This window comes from Ambystoma mexicanum, chromosome 3q (genome assembly GCF_040938575.1).
Source record: "Ambystoma mexicanum isolate Mex_15411 chromosome 3q, UKY_AmexF1_1, whole genome shotgun sequence".
NCBI classification, from domain to species: domain Eukaryota; kingdom Metazoa; phylum Chordata; class Amphibia; order Caudata; family Ambystomatidae; genus Ambystoma; species Ambystoma mexicanum.
Window position 1 is genome coordinate 399,544,882 of NC_090926.1, and position 20,724 is coordinate 399,565,605.

Below are 20,724 nucleotides of genomic sequence, written 5' to 3' on the forward strand. Positions count from 1 at the left end.
GATGGACAGTATGTCTCATGTGCTGAAAAGGCTGTCAAGGATGTGCCCTGCTGTGGGAGTAGGGAGGGAAAGCAGCTGAGAGCTCCCAGGTTGTCAGTTAGTGAGCTGGTCATTGGGTTGGTTGGGACGTCAAACCAGATGTTTAAATCTCCTAATATTGTGAGGGATGGATGTAGGATTAAGGTGACTGATAGGGAGTCACATAGGGAGTGGGCAAAGTACCTGTTATAGCCTGGTGCCCTATAGATGAGTAGGAATCTGTGGGTGAGGGAGGGGAGGAGGTGGATCTTTACTAGTAATGATTCACAATCGGAGTTGCCAGGTAGGCTCTCAGTGGATATGACTGAGATGCGTTGTTTGTGGAGGACGGTTAATCGTCCTGCTCTGGTGGGAATATTTTGTATGATCAGGGAGTAGCCTAGGGGGGAAAGCCTCATGTGTGATGGGTCCATAGCCATCGCGAACCATGTTTCTGTAAATAATAGGATATCAGGATTTTGATTCGAGATAAGGTTGAAGATGTTCTATTTGTTTTTTTAGACAGATCTGGCTTTAAGGATTATTCAGGAAAGCTAGTGTGGCTTTTGGTGAGGGATCTGATAGGGGTCGTAGGGGAGGTTTGTGCGAGTGGTGGCTGGGAGAGAGCATGGCCTGAGGAGGTTCAGAGAGGTGATCAGTTGTGGTGTGGTAGACGGGGAGGTGGGGAAGTGGTTGGTGGCACGTTGGTTTTTCCTGGGGTGGGAGGTGGGTATGAGAGCTGTTGGTAGAGGAAGGGGTTTTAGTGGGGAGGTGAAAAGAGCCAAGACGGGATTGGGAGTGGGGGAGAGGGTTGGGAGGAATAAATAGGTGGTGTGGGGTGGGGTCGTTGGTGGAGCTGCGGAGAGAACTGAGGGTGTGAAGTCCTCTGGTGGCTTAAGCTCATGTTTTTTGGGGGTAGTTTGGGGGGGCAATAGGGTGCGACTGAGAGTGGGAGGAGAAGTTGAGTGAGGTGCGCTAAGTAAGGGCAGACCATGCTGCACTAATGGAGGTGAAGCATGAGATGAGGTTAGTGGGAGTTGTTGGAAGAGGGATGGAGGGTTGAAAGGAGAGGGCAGGGGCTGGGGCAGGGCTTCTCTGGGTATCTGTGGGTGTCTGAGAGGTGAGGGTTTGTGAGGACAGTGAGGAATATGCTATAAATAATTACACTTTTGCAAACATCTCAATAATGTGCATCATTCCATTCAAATGTGGCTGATTTCCTTGTGCATGCACCTCTAAGTGAATTGGGATTTTCTGAACAAAACGAAGTGCAGAGATGATGCTTCCCTTGAGACTTTTCATAAAGCGCTGTGCCACGCGCTTAGTTACCAAGGTCGTTCATCCCATAGAAGTAGGTGTGATTTGGCATGGGAACATTTAATGACATGGGAACATTTAATGGCATCTTATACTCTGACTACACAAACGCCAGGTGAAGATTACAGACACCTTGTTTAGTTTTTTTAAAGCACAAACTGCAGGTATAATTTAACATTGTTTTTTGACGCAGGCCCAGGGAATGGCAGCAGTTCAAATCATGTTGGCGCAGTCAGTGTGATGTGAAGAGTGAGCCAGTGACTAGGGTGGTGAGCATAACGACATCAGACTCGATGTGCTTTTGTTGGTTCACAGTGCTTTCTTAGTACCTTACATGTGTATGACATAGAAGGTTCATTAGTTCGTCATACTCCTAGCAAGAAAGTGCAGCGCCCGTATATCTAGATAGGAAAACTAAAGATTTGACTAAAAAAACACAATGCCTGTGTGCAGTGACACGCACAGTTTCAAGAGTCACTTGTGAAATGTCAACTGTAAAACAGAAGGCAAATAATACATGTACCCCAAGTTCTCTATTGAGCAAAAACAAAAACCCTCCTTCCAGAGGCCTTCTGGGCAAAATTAGAAGGAAGATTCTGGAAACGTCTCTTGCGCTTACCTCAGTCTGTACCAATTGCTATCATCAGACATGACATGGGCCTCATTTCCCTTTACTCTATGTACTCTTGGAAAACATGTATATTATACAGGAAGTGCCTATTGGCCTCAGAACCTAAACAACTCCTGTATATACTAGCTACATATGTTCATATGACTCAAATTCATAAAGACATGGAAATCGACGGTCATGAACACACTCCTTGATGCCGACATCTCAATAGACTTACTACTTGAGAACCCTACATGTGCAAAGCATAAACTCTTCCAGAATGACTGGATAAAAACTCGACAAACTTGTACATGTTAGAAGGACTTTGCAAACAATCCCTTCAATGTAAAAAGCTACTGCACGATGGAATCAGATCTACAAAGATCTCCATCCAATAACATCAGAAAGGCAATCATGCACACAAGATTAAATCTGTGGCCCACCAAAGACGTCTTATCTAGACGGAAGGTCATAGATTTGGATCAAAACATCTGCCGATTCTGCAAATGGCCAAATCAACTTGAAACCATCCAACATCTGATGATTGACTGTCAAAAACTGAAAGACAAACTCATCTATTATCTAAAAAGACATTTTGATTACCTCAGAATCCTTGATGCTGAAACCTTACAGCAAATAGTGGAAAAACTATCATTAGCGATTGCAACAATTACATATTTAAATTCACTGTACTTAGATCAAACTTGAAAAGTAAGACCTCAAATACTACTGTCAACTAAGCTATGAATTGGCTGCGATGCATACAATTGGCTCCTGTTGTCTTGTAACAATTGCATTGTGATCTTGATATCGAATGTATTCATGGTGACTAATTTGAGATTAATAACCACTGCAAACTATTAGGTAACGTGACACTAAAGTTTGAGTTTTAATAGTAGTTAAGTGAAAGTGATAAAACCAACCATTTTGCACAAATCAACTTTTTAAAGTGTATGATATTAGGAATGCATATCTCTGCAGAATTATGTAACTCTTCATCATTGGTTTTACTATGCGTCTGATAGAGGTGCTGGTTAATTCTTTGTACATAAAACTTCACATGCTTATATATTCGGTGCATGAATTACCATCACAAGTCTAATCGCCTAAATGTAAAGTTGATATCAATGTGATGCGAATGCCCAAATGTGTTTAATGTTTTACAATGTCTTTTAATTTAGTTTAATCTTTCATTCTTTATATAGTCTTTTTTCTTTCAAGTGTGAAAAGAATTGTTATGATTACTTGAAAAGTTGACTTAGTTCAGCTAAATCAATAAAAAAAGTACATGAGCCTTTATAAGCCTGCAAGAGTTCAGTGTGGTAGAACAAACTGCCCAAAATCATTAGACATCGCTGGGGCGAGGAATGTAGAGAGGCAGCAAATAATGTGAGCAATCCTGTTAAGTTTTCATTGATGTTCGGCAAAAGCGTTGCACTTTCTGGAAGGGTTATAGGAGATTGAATTTGGTCTTGGCATCTCGATTACAAGACCAGATATGGCAGAGCCATTCTGGCAACGTGGTAGAGAGGGGGGATCTGAATTGAACATTGGTACTCCTTTGGACTAGGTTGGGGAAGACTTGGTCTGTTTATACATATGCGACTTGCATACATATATCCTGAAAACTCTGAATATGTTTGATTTGTAGTGTTAGGGGAGTTGAGGAGTGGACAAGTTTGCATGAATTAAAAAAAAATAAAAATAAAAGTTTTAAAATAAAATGTTCTCAAAACCAAGGGCAAATACTCTTTAGTAATTTGTGGAGCGGCAGCTGCCCAGATAACTTGGAACCCTACACCCAGAATGGGATTGCATCTCATCTCACCTGGTCAGAATGTTCCCCAATCCAGACATGATCCCTGAATTCTGCCTCACAAATTAACCAGTGAGTGGCAACCACCAACCAACACCAGGCAGGAAAAGCAGGTCATTTTAATATGTTATGTTATTTGGCATTTATATAGAGCTCTATATATCATTGGTATGACCTCAAAGCGCTGGTAGGTTGAACGACCTCGGGAACTGTAGTTCTGGTCAGTAGAGATAGATAGTGACGTAGGGTGCGTGGATGCACCAGATAAGTTTGCAGATGGTGTAATTGCCTGTTGGTAGTTGTGTCCTAGCGTTTAGGTGTGGTTATGGAGATGTCAGTTCGATGTGTGCAGTCTGGTGGGTGGACATCCAGACCGGGTTCTGGCTACGTTAGGCCTGAAAGACACATATGTGAGCAACTATGCCGGAATTTGCTTGGCTAGCTGCGTTTTATTAGGATGATGAGGTGTTGATGAGGTTGTGTTCGTATGTGGACAGCTAGGCCGAATTAATAAGGGGTATAGCTGTGTTCTAGTTGAGTGATGGTGTATAGTAGAGAGTAAGAATGGCGATGTGATGTGGTGGTTATCTATAGAACGCCCGAGACCAGGCACGTGAACAGGATGGTGGGAAACATAGCGACATACAGACACTTAGAGACATGGGGGGATAAAGGTATATAGAGGGATACAGATATATAGCATATGTAGGGGGAACAGCATGGGGAACTGGGGAGAGGGTGCACAATTAAACAACGTGTCGGGCGAATTCCATCAAATTCCGTTCATTGTGTTCATTCCGTTCTGCCCCATTCATTCCGTCCACTCCATCCATTCCTTCTACTTCATCCACTCTATTTATTCCTTCCATTTCATCTATATCATCTATTCTACCTATTCCATCCACTTTATCCATTCCATCCATTCCAATTGTTCATCCACTCTGCTCATTCCAATTGTTCCATCCACTCTGTCCCTTCATCAATTCGATCCACTCTATCCATTCATCAATTCGATCCACTCAATCCATTCCTCAATTCCATCCACTCTATCCATTCCTCAATTCCATCCACTCATCAATTCCATCCACTCTATCCATTCATCAATTCCATCTGCTCTAACCATTCATCAATTCCATCCACCATATCCTTTTCATCTATTCCATCCACACTATCCACTCCATTCATTCCATTCATTCATCCATCTATTTTCTATTCCATCCATTCTATCCAATTCATTCTTCCATTCAGTTCATCCATTCTATCCAGTTCATCCATTCTATCTATTCCAGTTCATCTATTCCATCCACTCCATCAATTCTATCTAGTCCACCTGTTCCGTCTATTCCATCCACTCCATCAGCTCCATGTATTCCGCCTATTCCGTCAATTCCATCCAATCCATTCATTCCATCCGCTCCATCTGCTCTGTCCACTCCATCCAGCTCCATCCAGTTCCATCCACTCCTGTCCACTCCATCCAGTTCCATCCACTCCTGTCCACTCCATCCAGTTCCATCGACTCCATCCAGTTTCATCCACTCCATCCAGTTTCATCCACTCCATCCGTTTCGTCCTCTCCATCCGTTTCGTCCTCTCCATCCGTTTCGTCCCCTCCATCCGTTTCGTCCCCTCCATCCGTTTCATCCCCTCCATCCGTTTAATCCCCTCCATCCGTTTCATCCACTCCATCCGTTTCATCCACACCATTTGTTTCATCCACACCATCCGTTCCGTCCATTCTATCTGTTCAGTCTACTCTGTCGGTTCCATCCACTCTGTCGGTTCCATCCACTCTGTCGGTTCCATTCACTCTATCTGTTCCATCCACCCTATCCGTTCCATCCACTCTATCCGTTCATCCACTCTATCCGTTCTTTCCACTCTGTCTATTCCATACAATTCCATTCATGTTATCCACTCCGTCCATTCCATTCATTGCATCCGCTCCACGTACTCCATTTGCTCCATTGGCACCATCCGCTCCACCCATCTCATCCAGTCGTTCCACTCATTCCACTCATTCTACTCATTCCATTCGATCCACTCCATACACTCTATCCAATTCCCACCAATTCCAATACACACCATCCAATTCCATCTACTCCATCCATTAATTCGATCCACTCCATACACTATATCCAATTCCATCTACTCCATCGCTCCATCACTCCATCTATTCCACCCTGTTCCATCCACTCCTTCAACTCCATCCACGCCTTCCACTCCATCCTTCCAAACGAACCATCCACTTGATCCATTCCATCCATTCTATCCAATCCATCCTATCCTGTGGGCATGATCGGAGGTCTTTGAACACCAGGTAGAGAGTCTCATTGTGTGTTTCGCCATTGGGTTGTTGGGGATTCAGACATATCTTTAGGGTGGTCATTGGTGTTACGGGAAGAGCCATGTTTTTAGTAATTTGCGGAATGGCAGATAGTCTTGGGTGTGTCGGATGTGAGGTGGAAGCGAGTTCCACAGAGTAGGGGCCAAGGCTGAGAAGGAGGATCCTCCGATCCTGACGGAGTTGGTGGTTGGGATCACTAAAAGGAAGTCTGAGCTTGATCTTAGTTTGCGGGTTGGGAGGTAAGGTTTTAGCTTGTCATGCAGGTATAGAGGGCCGGTCTTGTGCACTGCACAGTGAGTGATGCACAGGGTCTTGAAAGTGGCAGTCTTGTTGTCCAAATGGGAGCCAGTGGAGGGTTCTGAGAGGTGGAGAGGTGTGGTCTCTTGGGCCCAGCGCTAGTAGCATTTTTGCAGCAGCGTTTTGCGTTCTTTGCAGTTTATTGAGGTGGTATGCCGGGATTCCAAGGTAAAGTGAGTTAGCATAGTCCAGTCTCGACATTATAATAGACATAACAGCGGCGTCTGTTCGGGAAGGAGAGGTAGAGAAAAATGCACCTACAAATTTTGAGATGGTAATGACAAGACTTAGATACGTTGTTGATTTGACGAGAGAGGGTTAGGTCAGAGTCCATAGTGCATCCAAGGTTTTTTTACTGTGGCAGACGGGGTTGGAGGTAGGCCTATGGATGTGGGCCAAGGTAGTGAACGGGGGAGAAGCTCAGTGTTGCTGCACAGCATGATTTCGGTTTAAGTGGGGTTTAGGAGCGCCTCGATGTCCATGGGCTGCAAGTGCGCTATACAAATGCGAATAAATAAAAAATAAATAAATAGGAGGTGGTGGTTTGTAGTCATCCAATGGTCGATATCAAGGAGACAGGCTGTGAGGTCGGGTTGAGAGTTGGAATCTGAGTTGAGGAGTTTCAGGACGATTTGTGTATCATTGGCATATTTGTAGCACAGGATATTGTGCGGGCGGATGATTTCAGGGAGGATGGACATATAGAGGTTGAATAGGAGGGCTGATAGACATGCGCTTTGCGGTACTCCAGTATTAACTGGGCAGTCAGCCATGATAAATAAATGGCCATGAGTGCAACTGAAAACTGACCCAACTGCCTAACCTTTCTGCCAGTGTATCATAAATGCCAACATTATCCATTCCATTTGGTAGATGCTAGTCCAGGCCTGATTTTTACTTTTAATTCAGGGACTTGTAGTCCTGGATTTCCCCATTATAAATCCAGGACTACAAGAATGCAAGATTTAAACTAGGACTGGACTAGTGTCTCCCTAATTGAATGGATAATGTTTACATGTTTGGTGTATGACCACATGTTACATTTGTGGCAGGAGAAGACCGGGATTGTCGATAGGGCACTATTTAAAGCCCCTTCTGGGCAACTTCTTTCAGGTGCTATGCGTCATGGAAGTGCACTCTCTTGACCAGCAGCTTCAGCCACAGAAAAGAGACCTGCTCCAAATTTGGAATATCCCAAAGACAAAGAAAACACTGCCAGACATGGGCCCCACCCTGATTTTGAACTCCAGCCAACAATGCCTCCACTACCTGGGGCAACATCCCTCGATGGGGTCCACATCTGCCATATGGACACTTCCTCCCAACATAGATGCAGGATTTCATACCTCAAATTGTACATCATATATATATATACCTATTACATACATAAACTACAGCACAAACAGACTTATTTCTCGAATATAACCTATTTTTTTTATTTTAAAGAAAAAAAAACACACATGTTTTGCAAGAATATACTTGTTATGCTAATGGGTACTTTTAGTTTCTGGCTTTCAAAATCACATAGGTAGCTTTTTCGAGTGGTTACCATGCATTCTACTGAAAGCCATAGTTTTCTCTGCCAAAGACTTAACATGAGAATTGGAAGTTAGACAAAGTTGTCTATTGATACTGATATTTTATTTCTATCGCACTCATGCACAGGTGTTTTAGAGCGCGACAAGGCAAGGGAAGGGGAACAGGGCAGAACAAAATAACGATCTTACTAGGCCCATTGACATTGAGAACGCGCAAGTGCATGGGAGATGGGGAGGGGAAAAGTGCATGGAAGGGGGGTGAAATGGAGAGTGCAGAGCAAGGAGAAACAGATAAATAATAATAAGTTAATCAATAATAAAAGGAACAAATAGTGGTACTGTAGCCAGCAAGTGGCAAGTGCTGGGTTTAATGCAGCAGACAGGGTAAGTCTGATAAGTGCAGGAAGAAAAAGGGGGGGGCTGTATGGGTACAGATAGAGACCGTAGTGCAAGGGGTAGCCCAGAGGAAGTACGGGAGGGTGGCAGGGTGAGCAGGTACCTGAGCCCGGAGGACAAAGAGTGACCGGTGCAGAGACAGAACAGATCAGCAGGTGACAGGGGGTGAAGGCAGAAGCAAAGAGGAAGGTCTTGAGGTGCTTCCGGAACCGTAGATGATTCTCCTCAAGTTTTAGAGTGGCAGGGAGGCTGTTCCAGAGGGAGGCCCCAGCCGAAGACAGAGATCTACCCCCAGCTTGTTTCTTTGAAAAAGGATTGACCCTGAGGGAGTTAGAGGTAGAGGAGCAAAGAGCTTGAGAGGGGAGATATTTGCGGAGGGATAGCTGAACGTATTTTGGACCCAGACCCCTGAAAGCCTTGTGGACAATGCAGAGGGTTTTTAATTTAATCTTTGCATCCAATCGGAGCCAATGGAGAGATTTCAGAGCTGGAGAGATACGATCACAGGGCTTGAGGCCAAGGACAAGTCTTGCAGTCCTGTTCTGGATTAGTTGAAGAGGGCAGAGAGTAGAGGCAGGTATATTTAGAAAGAGGCTGTTGCAGTAGTTCAGCCTAACAAGTGCTTAACTCACTGAGCTGTCACTGTGCTAAAATTGCTGTCAACTACCTGCAAAAATATTAATAAAATATTGCCATTTTCAGAGATGTATACAAATCAATGCGCCTACACAGTGCCCAGTATTTGTTAAAGGCACAGGAGTTCTAGGAAATGACATATTTTAAGGAAACAATGATTTTAGACTCTGCTTTTCCTTTCAGTCAAATGTACCGTGTACAGACCACGTGGCCTTCGACATGGAGAGACTGACAAGAGGCCCTTCGGCCAATCGGAGACCGGGACCTGGTGAGCTGGCCAATGATGGCTCTCTCAGCCTGGAGCCGTTGCACTCCACTGGGATGTCACAGCTTCCACAGGATGGAGAGCTGACGCCGCGGACAGGAGAGATCAGCATCGCTGTGACAAGTGAGTGGCCTCTTACCTCGATTTGTTGACCTATGCATTGAGAAGTGATAAGGCCTGTTTGATTACAGGTGAACCCCCGCCCCTGAGCTTTCTCCTTGCTTTTATCATGACAACAGGGAGTACACACTGGACAGTGCTGGAAATGGCCAAAATTTACTGGGAGAACTCCCCACCCCCACTATGCGTGCCGAGGGGGGAGTGGGTCGGGTTGTCAGTGGTGTGGGTGGGACTGGGACTTGATTGTCAGTGGTATGGGCGGGACTGAGGGGCAGAGCTAAGTGTCGAATGATGTGCCCTGAATATAGGATGCTGGTAGCTTTGCATAAAAACCAAGTGCATTTTGGGAACATGACAATGACCACCAATTTATCAAACATGTTTGTGGTAGAATTCAAATGTGCATTCCTTCTGAGTATGCAATGAACACTTGGTATGGTGCTCATTTTCTCTGTCAGAATAGTCACCGTGACAGTAAAATGTGTGCAAAGCATGAGACAAATATACAGCTTTGAACAGGTTCATTGGTGAAGTTTGGGCTGTTTAGCAAAGGATGACTTTCAGATGCAGTCTGTGAAGACCTGTGTGCCTCAACTGTACGCATTAAGTCACAGCGTTCAGGAGACTCATGGCAGTTGGGGGCAGAGAGCTTCGTCAACTAGGGTGGCCAACTTTACAAAATGGTTTCTCAGGACACTTTGGACGTGGTAGCACGTCAGAAGCAGCATGCAGTGTGCACGATTGCATATGACATTTCAACGTCCCCATCAACTTTTTGGGTGACATTAGTTACAGATAGTATTTTAACACATACACAGAACAAAGAAATAATAAAACGGTAGCACCATTAAACATGCAAGAAATTCACCTATTCGAGCTCTGTCCAGGCCCCATGGGGCAAAACACATGCACGCCTCCTAATTTGCATTGAGACCAACAGAAGTGACTTCTCAGAAAATGGAATTGCAAGGAATATCTTTAGTCTTTGATACTTAGAGGCACCATGAGAAGCAAAATAAAAAAATGCTGCTATAAGTAAGCAGAGTGGTGAATAATGTATATAAGGTGCCACGGTATAGTCGCTAAGCCTATTTTTAAATAATAGTATGATATATTAACATAAACTAGGAAGGGAGTCACTCACAGAGGCTCCAGATAAGAGCTAGTGAGATACAATGATTTAGCCAGAATCACAGGCTTTGGTTAAATGAGGAAACCGGTATGTGAACAATTAAAGCAATTTAACACATATGTTCCTACGTTTAGTTCATATGATATGGCGTTTGTAACGCACCTATACACAAGTGTTTCAAGGCGTGATGAGGCAAGGAAGGGGGAACAGAGGGAGGACAGAGACAACGATCTTAATAGGCCAAGTGACAATGAGATTGCGCAAGTGCAGGGACGTGGGGAGGGGCAGTGCTCACCATGGGATCAAAACAATAACAAGAAGTGCGACCAGCAGGTGGCTGGTGCAAGGGTAAGGGCAGACAGCAGGTGTCCATAACTGCAGGTAGGGGGACTGTAGGGTTACAGATACAAACCGAAGTACAAGGGATGCCGGGAGGCAGTGCAGGTGTTCAACTGGGCGTGCAGGGACCTGTGCCCGAAATCAGAGGGTAGCCAGGTGACCAGTGCAGTATCAGACATGAAATGAGCAGGGTATACAAAGAGAGAAGTCAGAAGCAAAGAGGAAGGTCTTGAGGTGCTTCCGGAAACAGAGATGGTTCTCCTCTAGTGTCAGAGAGGCTGTTCCAGAGGGAGGCCCAAGCCGAAGAAAGAAATCTTCCACCAATATAAATATTTATTAAGGTTTTACTTTGATTTTCATGTCTAAATAATTATTTCTTTATAGCAATGCCTTGAAAAGAATCCACATTACAAAATAAACTAGCCTTTCCTAACAAACTAACCTTAAACTATTTAGTCCTAAAAATATGTTGAGCAATAATAGTATGGCTTTAGTTTTATTGTCACACTCCTGCATAGGTCACAGTAGCACCAGCAAATTAATGTGAACCTAATCTCACTTGGGTTTTAAACCCATAGGAATTACTTGACACAGAATGCAACATTATGCTCCCATCCCATTTCTTTATTGCCCCATTCACATTTCGTGAGGGACAAAATACACTGCTTATATCCCCTCTCCTTCCCATCAGTGTCTTATGGCTCCCATTGTAATCCTCTGTTGACACAGAGCAACGTGTCAGGTCCCTGGGAGAGTCGTTCTGCTCCCGGAGCTCCAACTTTCACACGAAAGTGTTTGCGCTGGAAAGTTCGAATAGACATGGTGGTTCCTGCGTCCTGCAGACCCCCCCACCCCGCTCTTAGACCACCTGAAGAAAAGGTGGGACTTTAGGTGTCCCGTAGAGGGGGTCTGCAGAACGCGTACCCGAGCGGTAATTTCGTGACAGTACTGCCAAAAACGAGACGGTTGGCCACCGTATCCTCAACTTGGGGGAGGGGGGGTTTGAGCCTAGTGTCTACACGGAACTCCGCTCTGGGAAGAGAGCAGCTCTGTCTTGTTCCGGCCCCATTCCTCCCATTGCTGGGTAATGAAGGGATTACTCTGCAAGCTTTGCTTCTTGTCTCTTAATAATTTACACTAGTGAATCACCTTGGGCGAAGGTGTCCTCTTTCTCATCTGTCTGCTAAGCATAAACTAGTGGCCCTTCTTGGAAAAGAAATGGCACTGAGCATCCCAGCTTTGCTGAATATACATGCTACATAAGATAAGTTAAAAGAGCCTATGTCCTAAGGTTTTTCATTGCAACCTAATCAGAACCTTCACCACTCTGCCAAGTTGCCATCTTTTCTCAAAGCTTGGTACCGTTCGTGTTTGCACGTGACGTCATCTGGCTAACATACCTTGTTATTTATTATATATGTATATATTTCCAGAAAAGGGGTTTTCTGCACTGCATAGCATGAATGGATACAGATACAGCCAGTGCCAGTGGCTAGAGTAAAGTATAGCAAAGGCAACTTTGTTTGGGCACGTCTTGAGGATTGGTTGCTACACCTTCAGGTGTTTGGGTGTTTATTTGTTGCAAACATGGTGCTTTATGATCGCTTTGAGTCACTGGAAACAGTATGCAGAAATGTCCAAACAAAGCAGGAATAGTCCGATGAAGCTTTACTGCATCACAGGCTCTACACCGGAGCCTTGAACCCCTGTTCCACAAATCGTCTTTTCTATAGGTTTTAGCTGGGTGGCAACGTCAACTCTATCTAATGAGGGTGGGCTTCAGTGGCGACTGGAGAATTTTTCAAGGGGTGTGGTGTAAATGTGGTCCCCGATTTGTTGCTCGCTGGCCCAGCTGTGATCCACGTCACTCGCACTGTCCTTTTTAGCCTAATTCTGCCCTTCTGAATCAGTACCCCAATTATTTCCCGTGTCCCTCATTGCCTCGGTTCTGTCCGATTCTGTTCGTGTTACGCTAGTTTTATTCTAATTTGGCCTCATTTCCCCCAAACTGCTTCCTTTTCCCCATCCAGTTTCCCATCTGGACTCCCTTTCTCCCCGTCTCACGCACATAGACATACACCAGCATTACCTATTTCTCTCTTACATATCCTCAGCTCTCTTGGCGTTCATGCAAAAAGAGAAAGCCCTGTCTTTACACAACACCCCTAAGTGGCCATAGAGAGCTCCTGAGATTCCGAGCCTCAGCATGAAACCTCATGTGCATACCGAGGACCTGAAACAGACTTAATCCCACCCTGAGCTTGTATAGTCTGGGACTCAGTAGCCACCCTGTGCTTGCAGGGACAGTGTCCCTTTACCCCTTGTCTTTGGTGATCCATGTGAGGCCAGTGGGTCTGTACTAACATGATGATGCTGTCTCCGCATGGACAATGTTTCCCATCATGGACCACCACAGAGGACACTGTCTGCGACTGGGAGCACTGTATTTTCTTTCCTCCATAATTGAAAGTGGACTAACGCTACATCAATTATAGGCTTCCGTTTGTAGGTTCCCTGCTGCCTACAATGTCATGAGCTTGTCATTTGAGGCACCCGTGTTACGGGGGCAAGACCCACTCGGGCCATTTTCTGTATAAACCACTTTCCAACCTCCCCCCAGCCCCCCTCCTTGTTCTGCAGTTGCCCAATTATTTTAAGTGGGGAAGAACACAGGCAATAAATGGGAAACTAATCAATTTGCGGAACACTTTACACAAACCTCTTCTGAGACAATGTTTTTTTTGTTCATTTCTTTATTAACTTTACTCAAGGGTAACATAAAGCATAACGTTGCGATTCTTCAAATGGAGTACAGTAAAGGCAGTCATGTTAAAAGTTCCCATGTCAGGAAACCATGAATACGTCCATAAACGTAGGTCACAATCTGTCCCTTGAGATGACACCCCAGGTTTGTTGCCAAAAGGCACAGAAGATCTACTTACGGAGATGTAGTCAACAAACATATTCTACCAAGTGGCTCAACAAAGACACCACAATACTTAAACATAACTTCTGCAATGCTTTTGTATGATCATAATACTATCAGAGACTCCACTTGCTCATGGTGGTTAGTCATCTGATGAGTGAAATATGCTTTGCATCATTACATTCCAGGCCATTAATACCTCTGTTACCCGCTGTCATCCCTGTGCCTATATTAATATCATACGTTGGTTTCAGCCAATGTTCATCGTTTGAAATCTTCTAACCAATGTTTTAGCCTCAGGCCTCTTTGCTTTCCATGCCATTGCAGTTCTGCGTTTTGCAAGAATATATGCCAGATTAATACATTTTACCATGTTTTTCTAAATTTTCTTAGTAAGATATGTTCCCAACAAGCAAACCTTGAGGTCAACGCTGAGTATTTTATTGTTTAAAGCGTGCACATAGCTGGAGAGCAGCAGAGTGCTGTAGAGAGTGTGGGTAGTGTGGCGGATCAGAAGGATGAGATAGACCAGAGTTTTCCATCTTTAACAAGTATTCATTATAAATAAAGAGAAGAGGCCTCACTTTCCCTAATCTAAAGGCTCCCTTACCAACAACTACAACTAGGGTGCTTGGTGTCTGTGTCAAATTCCAGGTATTGACCCCTGTATTCTAACTTTATCAAATACCATTCTCTGTATTCCTTGTACATTTCGTTCTACCACTATGGGATCACTTCTTGTGTCTGTCGGTCTGCTTATCTTCTCACTGGGATCTGTATTTTGTACCCAGTGGCCACCTTGGTTCTGTTCAGGATGAAATCATTCCCTGGGTAGAGAGAAAATGGTTCTATAGGGATTCTTATTCTTCTTATTGTATTCAATACTACTCAGATGAGTATGAGGAGTGTAAGGGTAGCCCAATTTACAGGGGTACCCCTAATCGCACTCATACCAGAATGAATGCACCCCTCTAGGGAAGCAAGGCCAAGAGTCTTATCTTGCAATGTTAACAAATTAATTCTATACATAAATGAGGATGGGGCAAAGAACTCTGCTCCCTGAATGGCATCTTCTGTCCCTTTTCCGTTCCAAGCTCCTCCAGACTGGTGCCAGGCATGAGCTTATATACTCTTAACTTGGTCACTGTATATGGGCATCGCTCCATCAAAACCGTCCTTCTTCCCTAAAGTGCTGCCGTCTTCCTTTCTTCATAGTCGGATTTCCATTTAGGACATACTACTTAAAATATTGCTAGCATATGCAAGAATACACTGTAGCTCCTGTTTTTCCTCATTTTGCTACATTATGAACATTTATATATAAAAACAGTTTCCCGTCCTGCTCTCCATATTTCATTCATTGTACTCATGTTTTTATCTGGTCCAATAATTCCCCTTAAACCTTGTTTTCCATAATTCTACATTGTGTGCATCGAGCCTTAGCCTGCATGGGCATTTTGACAGACAGCCAACAGCTGGTGAGCCACTTTGTGTGCTCTGCCAGAGCTACTCATTGATGCAACACCGCATGAGCTCTGCAATCTATTTTTAGCGGAGGCCACATTCCTTTTGGCAGAGAGCCTGCTTCTGTCATGTGTTGACATTTTAAAACTAAATAGAATTTAACATTTACAAATGTATTCAGCTAATAGTTATTTACGCCTTATATTTAAATAATAACTGCCTTCTTTTTAGCGCCCGTCCTCCTCCCTGGTCTCTTGTAGTGCTTAGAAACAGTTAAAATAAGTCTTGCCTAATTCTAAAGTGCTTGGGAATGAAGGAAGGTGCTAGCTCCTTCCCAACAGGAGTACTGTAGTTATTCTCACTGTTATTATGGGTTTTAGTACTACTGGGACGAGTACGATGAGTCATGTAAGTATTCCCACTCTTTTTGTCAGTATGCCGATAGGGGTTTAGCCATCCACTATAGCCAGCCCTCTCCCTGGGTCTGGTCTCCAGTTACCTTCCTGGGTCAGGGTCTGCGTAACCGGGTTGGCGTTCCTCTATGGGACTTTATTTCTTTCCCACAGGATGGTTCTCGTGTTTGCTGTCTCTCTGCTTCCAATTACGCTTTGGCGTATTTTACCTATGTCGGTATCCGCACCAAGAGGGTTTCTCATGTGCTCCTCTTCTTAACCACCTTTCGTCAGGATGTCTCTTAGCTTACCTTCATTCTTGGGTACCGCTCGGGATATCGCCTTGTAGATGGTATCTTTGCAGAGAGGGTGTTGCTCTTCTCTAGGTCTCTAGCCACCACGTTTTATGGGCGCATCCCTCTTGGGACAGAACACTCAGTCGCCTCCCAGCCTCTCAATAGGCTTCTTCTGTTCAGGTGTTCTCCCCGCACCTGTTCCTTCGGGCTTCTTGGCTCTCCAGGGTTCCTTGCTTCCCATTCTCTGGAGCCAGTTTGAAACCCCCGGGTCTCTCGCCATTGTTTTACTCCTCCCACTTTTATTTCACTAAACGGAGGCTTCCCCAGATTCCAGCAATAGTCCTTTCTTTATTTTAGTGACATGCTCAGCCTGACTCCATTGGGCTTCTTCATCCTAGTGTCAAGCAGCTCTTTACCCTCCCCTTGGTGTCTACCCGTTTCAGTATCAACCAGATATTTATCTTCGTCAGATGTGTTGCAGAAACCGATGTAGGCGCATTCTGGTTTCATAGAGATGGCGTTATTGGATTCTTGAGTGAGGTGTAAAGGGAGTTCTTCATCCGATCGTGAGTCCTAAACCTCGAGGGGTAAGTCTCTCCCTGTAAGATCCTGCTTTCCGCCACCCCTAGGGAAAATATCGCATAGCGGGCTCACTCCCCCAGTCTCAGAAGGAAAGCCTCCGCTCTGGGGAGAAGTGACTGAATCCATCGATTCGTCACAGTAGACAGCGTTTGGGCTGGTATCTTTTAACAGTAGTGCAGTAGTCTGAGTTGCCGTCTGTGAGTCAGTCTGTGTATCCATCAGGAATAGTCCTTTTTCTGGTGGTGTTGAAAAAACAATTTTTTGAGAGCTTAGTGGATTCAAGAGTTGGGTTGCATTCTGATACTGGATACTGCTGTCCCCACTTCCTCCAGCTTGCAATATTCTCCTATGCAGTGTTCTTTTATTGCTGAGCAATGGCAAAATACCCAGTCTGCAGTTGTGTGATTACATCAGATGCAGTAAGTTGACAACTTTGGGAAAATCTTAGAAGGCTTAGACAGAGTTGGGTGTGTTCTGTGAAGCAAAGTAAGTGGCCGCGTTTGAAGCGAGCATCACGTGAGAGACTGTGAATATGTGGGAGAGCTCTTATTCATTGCGAATACGTGAAACTATATTTTAGTTCATTTAAAACTTCAAGGGGCTTTTTTCTTTTTACTGATCTGCTCGGCGACACCTCCACTGATAGTTGCTTAGTAATGTTCTTGACGCGTCTTATGAGAGTATAACGGCGAAAAGCCACATTCTGCTCCTTCTAATATCCTTGATGATACTCAATAAAGACAAGCGCCACGTTAAATAGTTAACAGCACTATTTATTCATCCAATATTTGTGCCCTCTAAATGACACGTGTTTCCGCTATGTGCCTTTTTCAAATCAGGGCATATTCGTTCCTCTACATAAGTCCTGAATAGTCTTACTGGCTCAGTGTTATTGGGTTAGATCTCAACCTTCGCCGATGCAGATTAATTGAATACGGATAACTTTGGGATTTAACCCTATAACACAGAGCCAGTAAGACTATTCAGGACTTACGTAGAGAAACAAATATGCCCTGATTTGAAAAAGGCACATAGCCGAAACACGTGTCATCTAGAGGGCACAAATATTGGATGAATAAATAGTGGTGTTAACTATTCATTATGGCACTTGTCTTTATTGTGTATCATCAAGGGTATATTTTAGATCATGCTGTCAATCAGTCTTAAGCTTAAGATCTACTGTTTATGAAAGTGTGAGAAGTTTACAATACATTTGTGAGATTATGTTTGGCCATTCTGCGATGTCATATAGCACAGTCAGCAATTTGTCAGATTCGGGTTCCATTGGGAGACTGCCACTATTCCTTGGTCCTGTTAGTCAAAGAAGCATATGTGAAGAATTTACCCACAGGAAGATCAAATCGATGTCAAAGTTCTAAAAACCGCAACACTGCTCTCTGCTTAAAGAGATCTCTCCATGTCGACAATCCCATAGGTTCCCATATCTTCTCTGAGCCAAAGTTGTTCTGGGAGTGCTAGCGAGTAAACACATGCTAGAATGCAAGAAGTGCTTGCTTTGGTCCATGCAACACCTAACATGGATCAGTTGGTTAATTCTAATCCCACGTGTGTTTCTGTGCATGTGTCTGTGTTAGGTGTGAAAGGGGCTGTATCTCGTGCTTGCTGTTGGATCCCCTTGTTTAGAAAACATCAGGTATCAGATTGGGGAAGCAGTATCACTGAAGTGTTTGGAATGTTATGCAATATGTGTGGAAAAGAGGTGGAACACGAAGATTGGGGCTATATTGAGAAAAAATACAGCAGAATTTCACAAAAGCACCTCCTTCCACACACTGTTTGCCTTCTCCAAAATCACCAATTCCAAGTATGAGGTCTGCTCCCCTGCTGTCTGAATGGCACACTAAGCTAAAGCATTAGTGGAAACAACTGATGAATGATGCTTCTCTTATGGCCACCGTTATGTCATGCTATTAGCCTTTGAAGGTGCTTGCGGCATTTTGCGGCCTGATCCCTCTTACGTCAATGATGGTCACCGCCACAAAACCTATGCCTATACCATCCCATTCCACACACTCTCACCATACACTACTTTCCATTGCTTTTTAAGCGGGCAGCAGTGTGAAATCATAGGGCATAAGTGGAAATGCTTTAACTACATACCTTTCTTCCTAAAAGGAGCTCTGCAATGCCAAAGCGGTTCCATGAAATTTAAGGAGGAGCAATAGGTTAGAATTGGGGAGGTGGTACTCCTAGTCTCTGCAAAAATAGAAAATAATTCATTGACGTTTGGGAGCAAGGTGCTAGATTGAGGAGATGTGGGTAATACTAAGCTGCTGGCAAGAGAACGATGTCCTATTCAGAAGAGCTGTGTGACCTCTAGGTAGTTGAGGCGACATGGGTGTTAAAAAGCACAAAGGTCTCATGTGCACCATAGTTTTTCGGTGTTACAGCATAGACACTCTCGTGAGCACATTAACCTTCAATGAGTTCGAGGGCATAAGCCCCTGCCTCCTTCACTTCCACCCTATACGATATGGAATGGGGCTCCATGAGATGGGGTGCAGCAGGTCCTACTATGTCTTTACATCTGTACAGAAAGGGGTACAGTCGTCCATGCTCTACTTACCCTCAATATGTGGTGCAACAGACCTGCCCAAACATTCCCTACATTGATGAGATGAGGCGCAGCACACTGTCTTATCTGAGGTAGGTACACTAGAGCTCGTCCCCCTTTCATGTTTGAGGTAGGCTGCAAACAACCGTGTTACTTCATGCCTGTGGCCAAAGGCTTTTCAGGCCCTGTCCTGATTCCTCCCCTCTTTTGGGTCTGGTGAAGCAGTGCCTGTCCTTCCTTTTCCCACTATATGGGCTGGTGAGGGACAAACTCTACTTCCTCACCATCGTTAGCATGAGTACCTCAGACTCTGCCTAGTCTTGTCTACTCTTGGCGTGGTTTGTATTTGCCCTGTTTCCTTCCTTGTTAATGTGCGAGAGGTACTGCAGGTACTGACACATCCTTCCTTCCATGGGCTGTGACACGAGTACCTGCTTTTTCACCTCTGAGAGAAAAGGGATGGGGGCGCATCAGGCCTCTGTTAGCTGGAGTGCATTGGACCTCTTCTCCATGAGTCATGCCAGACCTTGCCTCTCCCTTTCCTCTATGTTGTACAATGTCTATTGAAGATGCACCTTCAGTGAAGTCATTTGCAAGCTATTTATTCACCCACCCATCAACGTTCTACCTAGTGAGTCGGAAAGACCACTGCCCAAGCTACCTACCTCCATCCAAGTCTCCCCCCTCATTTTACTCAACCGCAGCCATCCTGCTTCCCACGAATGCAAAACAGCCTGTTACAAAATGGTAAACTTGACAAAGGACAGAGTGATAAAACATGACTTTGTATTGTTGTACTGCATCACACATACCACAGGCTGCTGATACAAAAATAGTGTTAATGCCATACTGCCCTTAACTAACTTGCTTGCCATTTTCACTGGACGATTTGGGATCATCAAGTGCAACCTGGTCATGCTCAGTGGCTCTCTCCTTCAAGTAATCTTTCATTTCTTCTCTGTGGCATCTCTAGGAATCAGTACTGAGGGGCAGTCCAGGGGGCACAAGTAGAAGTAGGGTGGGGCTTAAACAAATACGTGTCAAACTGGTTTAAATAAACACCCAATATAAAATGCTGTGTTTATATATATTGAAAACTTGAATTAATGTAAGTTCAGAGTAGATTTAAGAGAATAAGTTGATATACACCATAAAAAGGCAACTTAAATTCATAGGTTGCAAAAAGTGCGTGTGCTCTTAAAGGCATTTGGTCTTAAGTGTGTTACTGTGTGTTTTTCATCAACATGTGTTATCATAATGTGTTGCTGTAGCTGTAAATCAATTAATGAAAAATATGTATCAAAAGAAATAACAGCCTGAGATCACCCCCACACTCTTCCCCTTAATCAGGTACCTTCAAGGTCCAACCCACAGCACCCTGGTTTGCACCTTCGCCAAACTTGCATAATAAAACTCCAACATGATAGGACAACAATCTTCCTTAAATGGCCCACTCAGTGCTTTAAACAAATAAACCATAACAGTGTTCCATCTAACCCTTCTCTGTTATTCCACGTTTAGCACTAATAATAATGTCATGGTTTATGTAGTTGCTCCTGGTGGATATCTCGCTTGTCCAAGTGCTATTATACGTTTTCTTACTGCCCAATTTATTTATTTGGGCATTGATATAAGCGCACCAAGCCCGTGGGCATCTA

At 44.2% G+C, this 20,724-nt stretch overlaps 1 protein-coding gene across 2 annotated transcripts in view; it reads left to right on the forward strand.

Moving 5' to 3' along the window:
- The window catches only part of RNF130 (ring finger protein 130), a 1,130,799-nt gene that overhangs the window by 915,121 nt on the left and 194,954 nt on the right, over window positions 1-20,724 (forward strand). For both annotated transcript variants that reach the window (XM_069654089.1, XM_069654090.1), the window contains exon 7: window positions 9,159-9,363. In XM_069654089.1, the coding sequence (XP_069510190.1) occupies window positions 9,159-9,363 (205 nt within the window). The remainder of the gene's footprint in view (window positions 1-9,158; window positions 9,364-20,724) is intronic.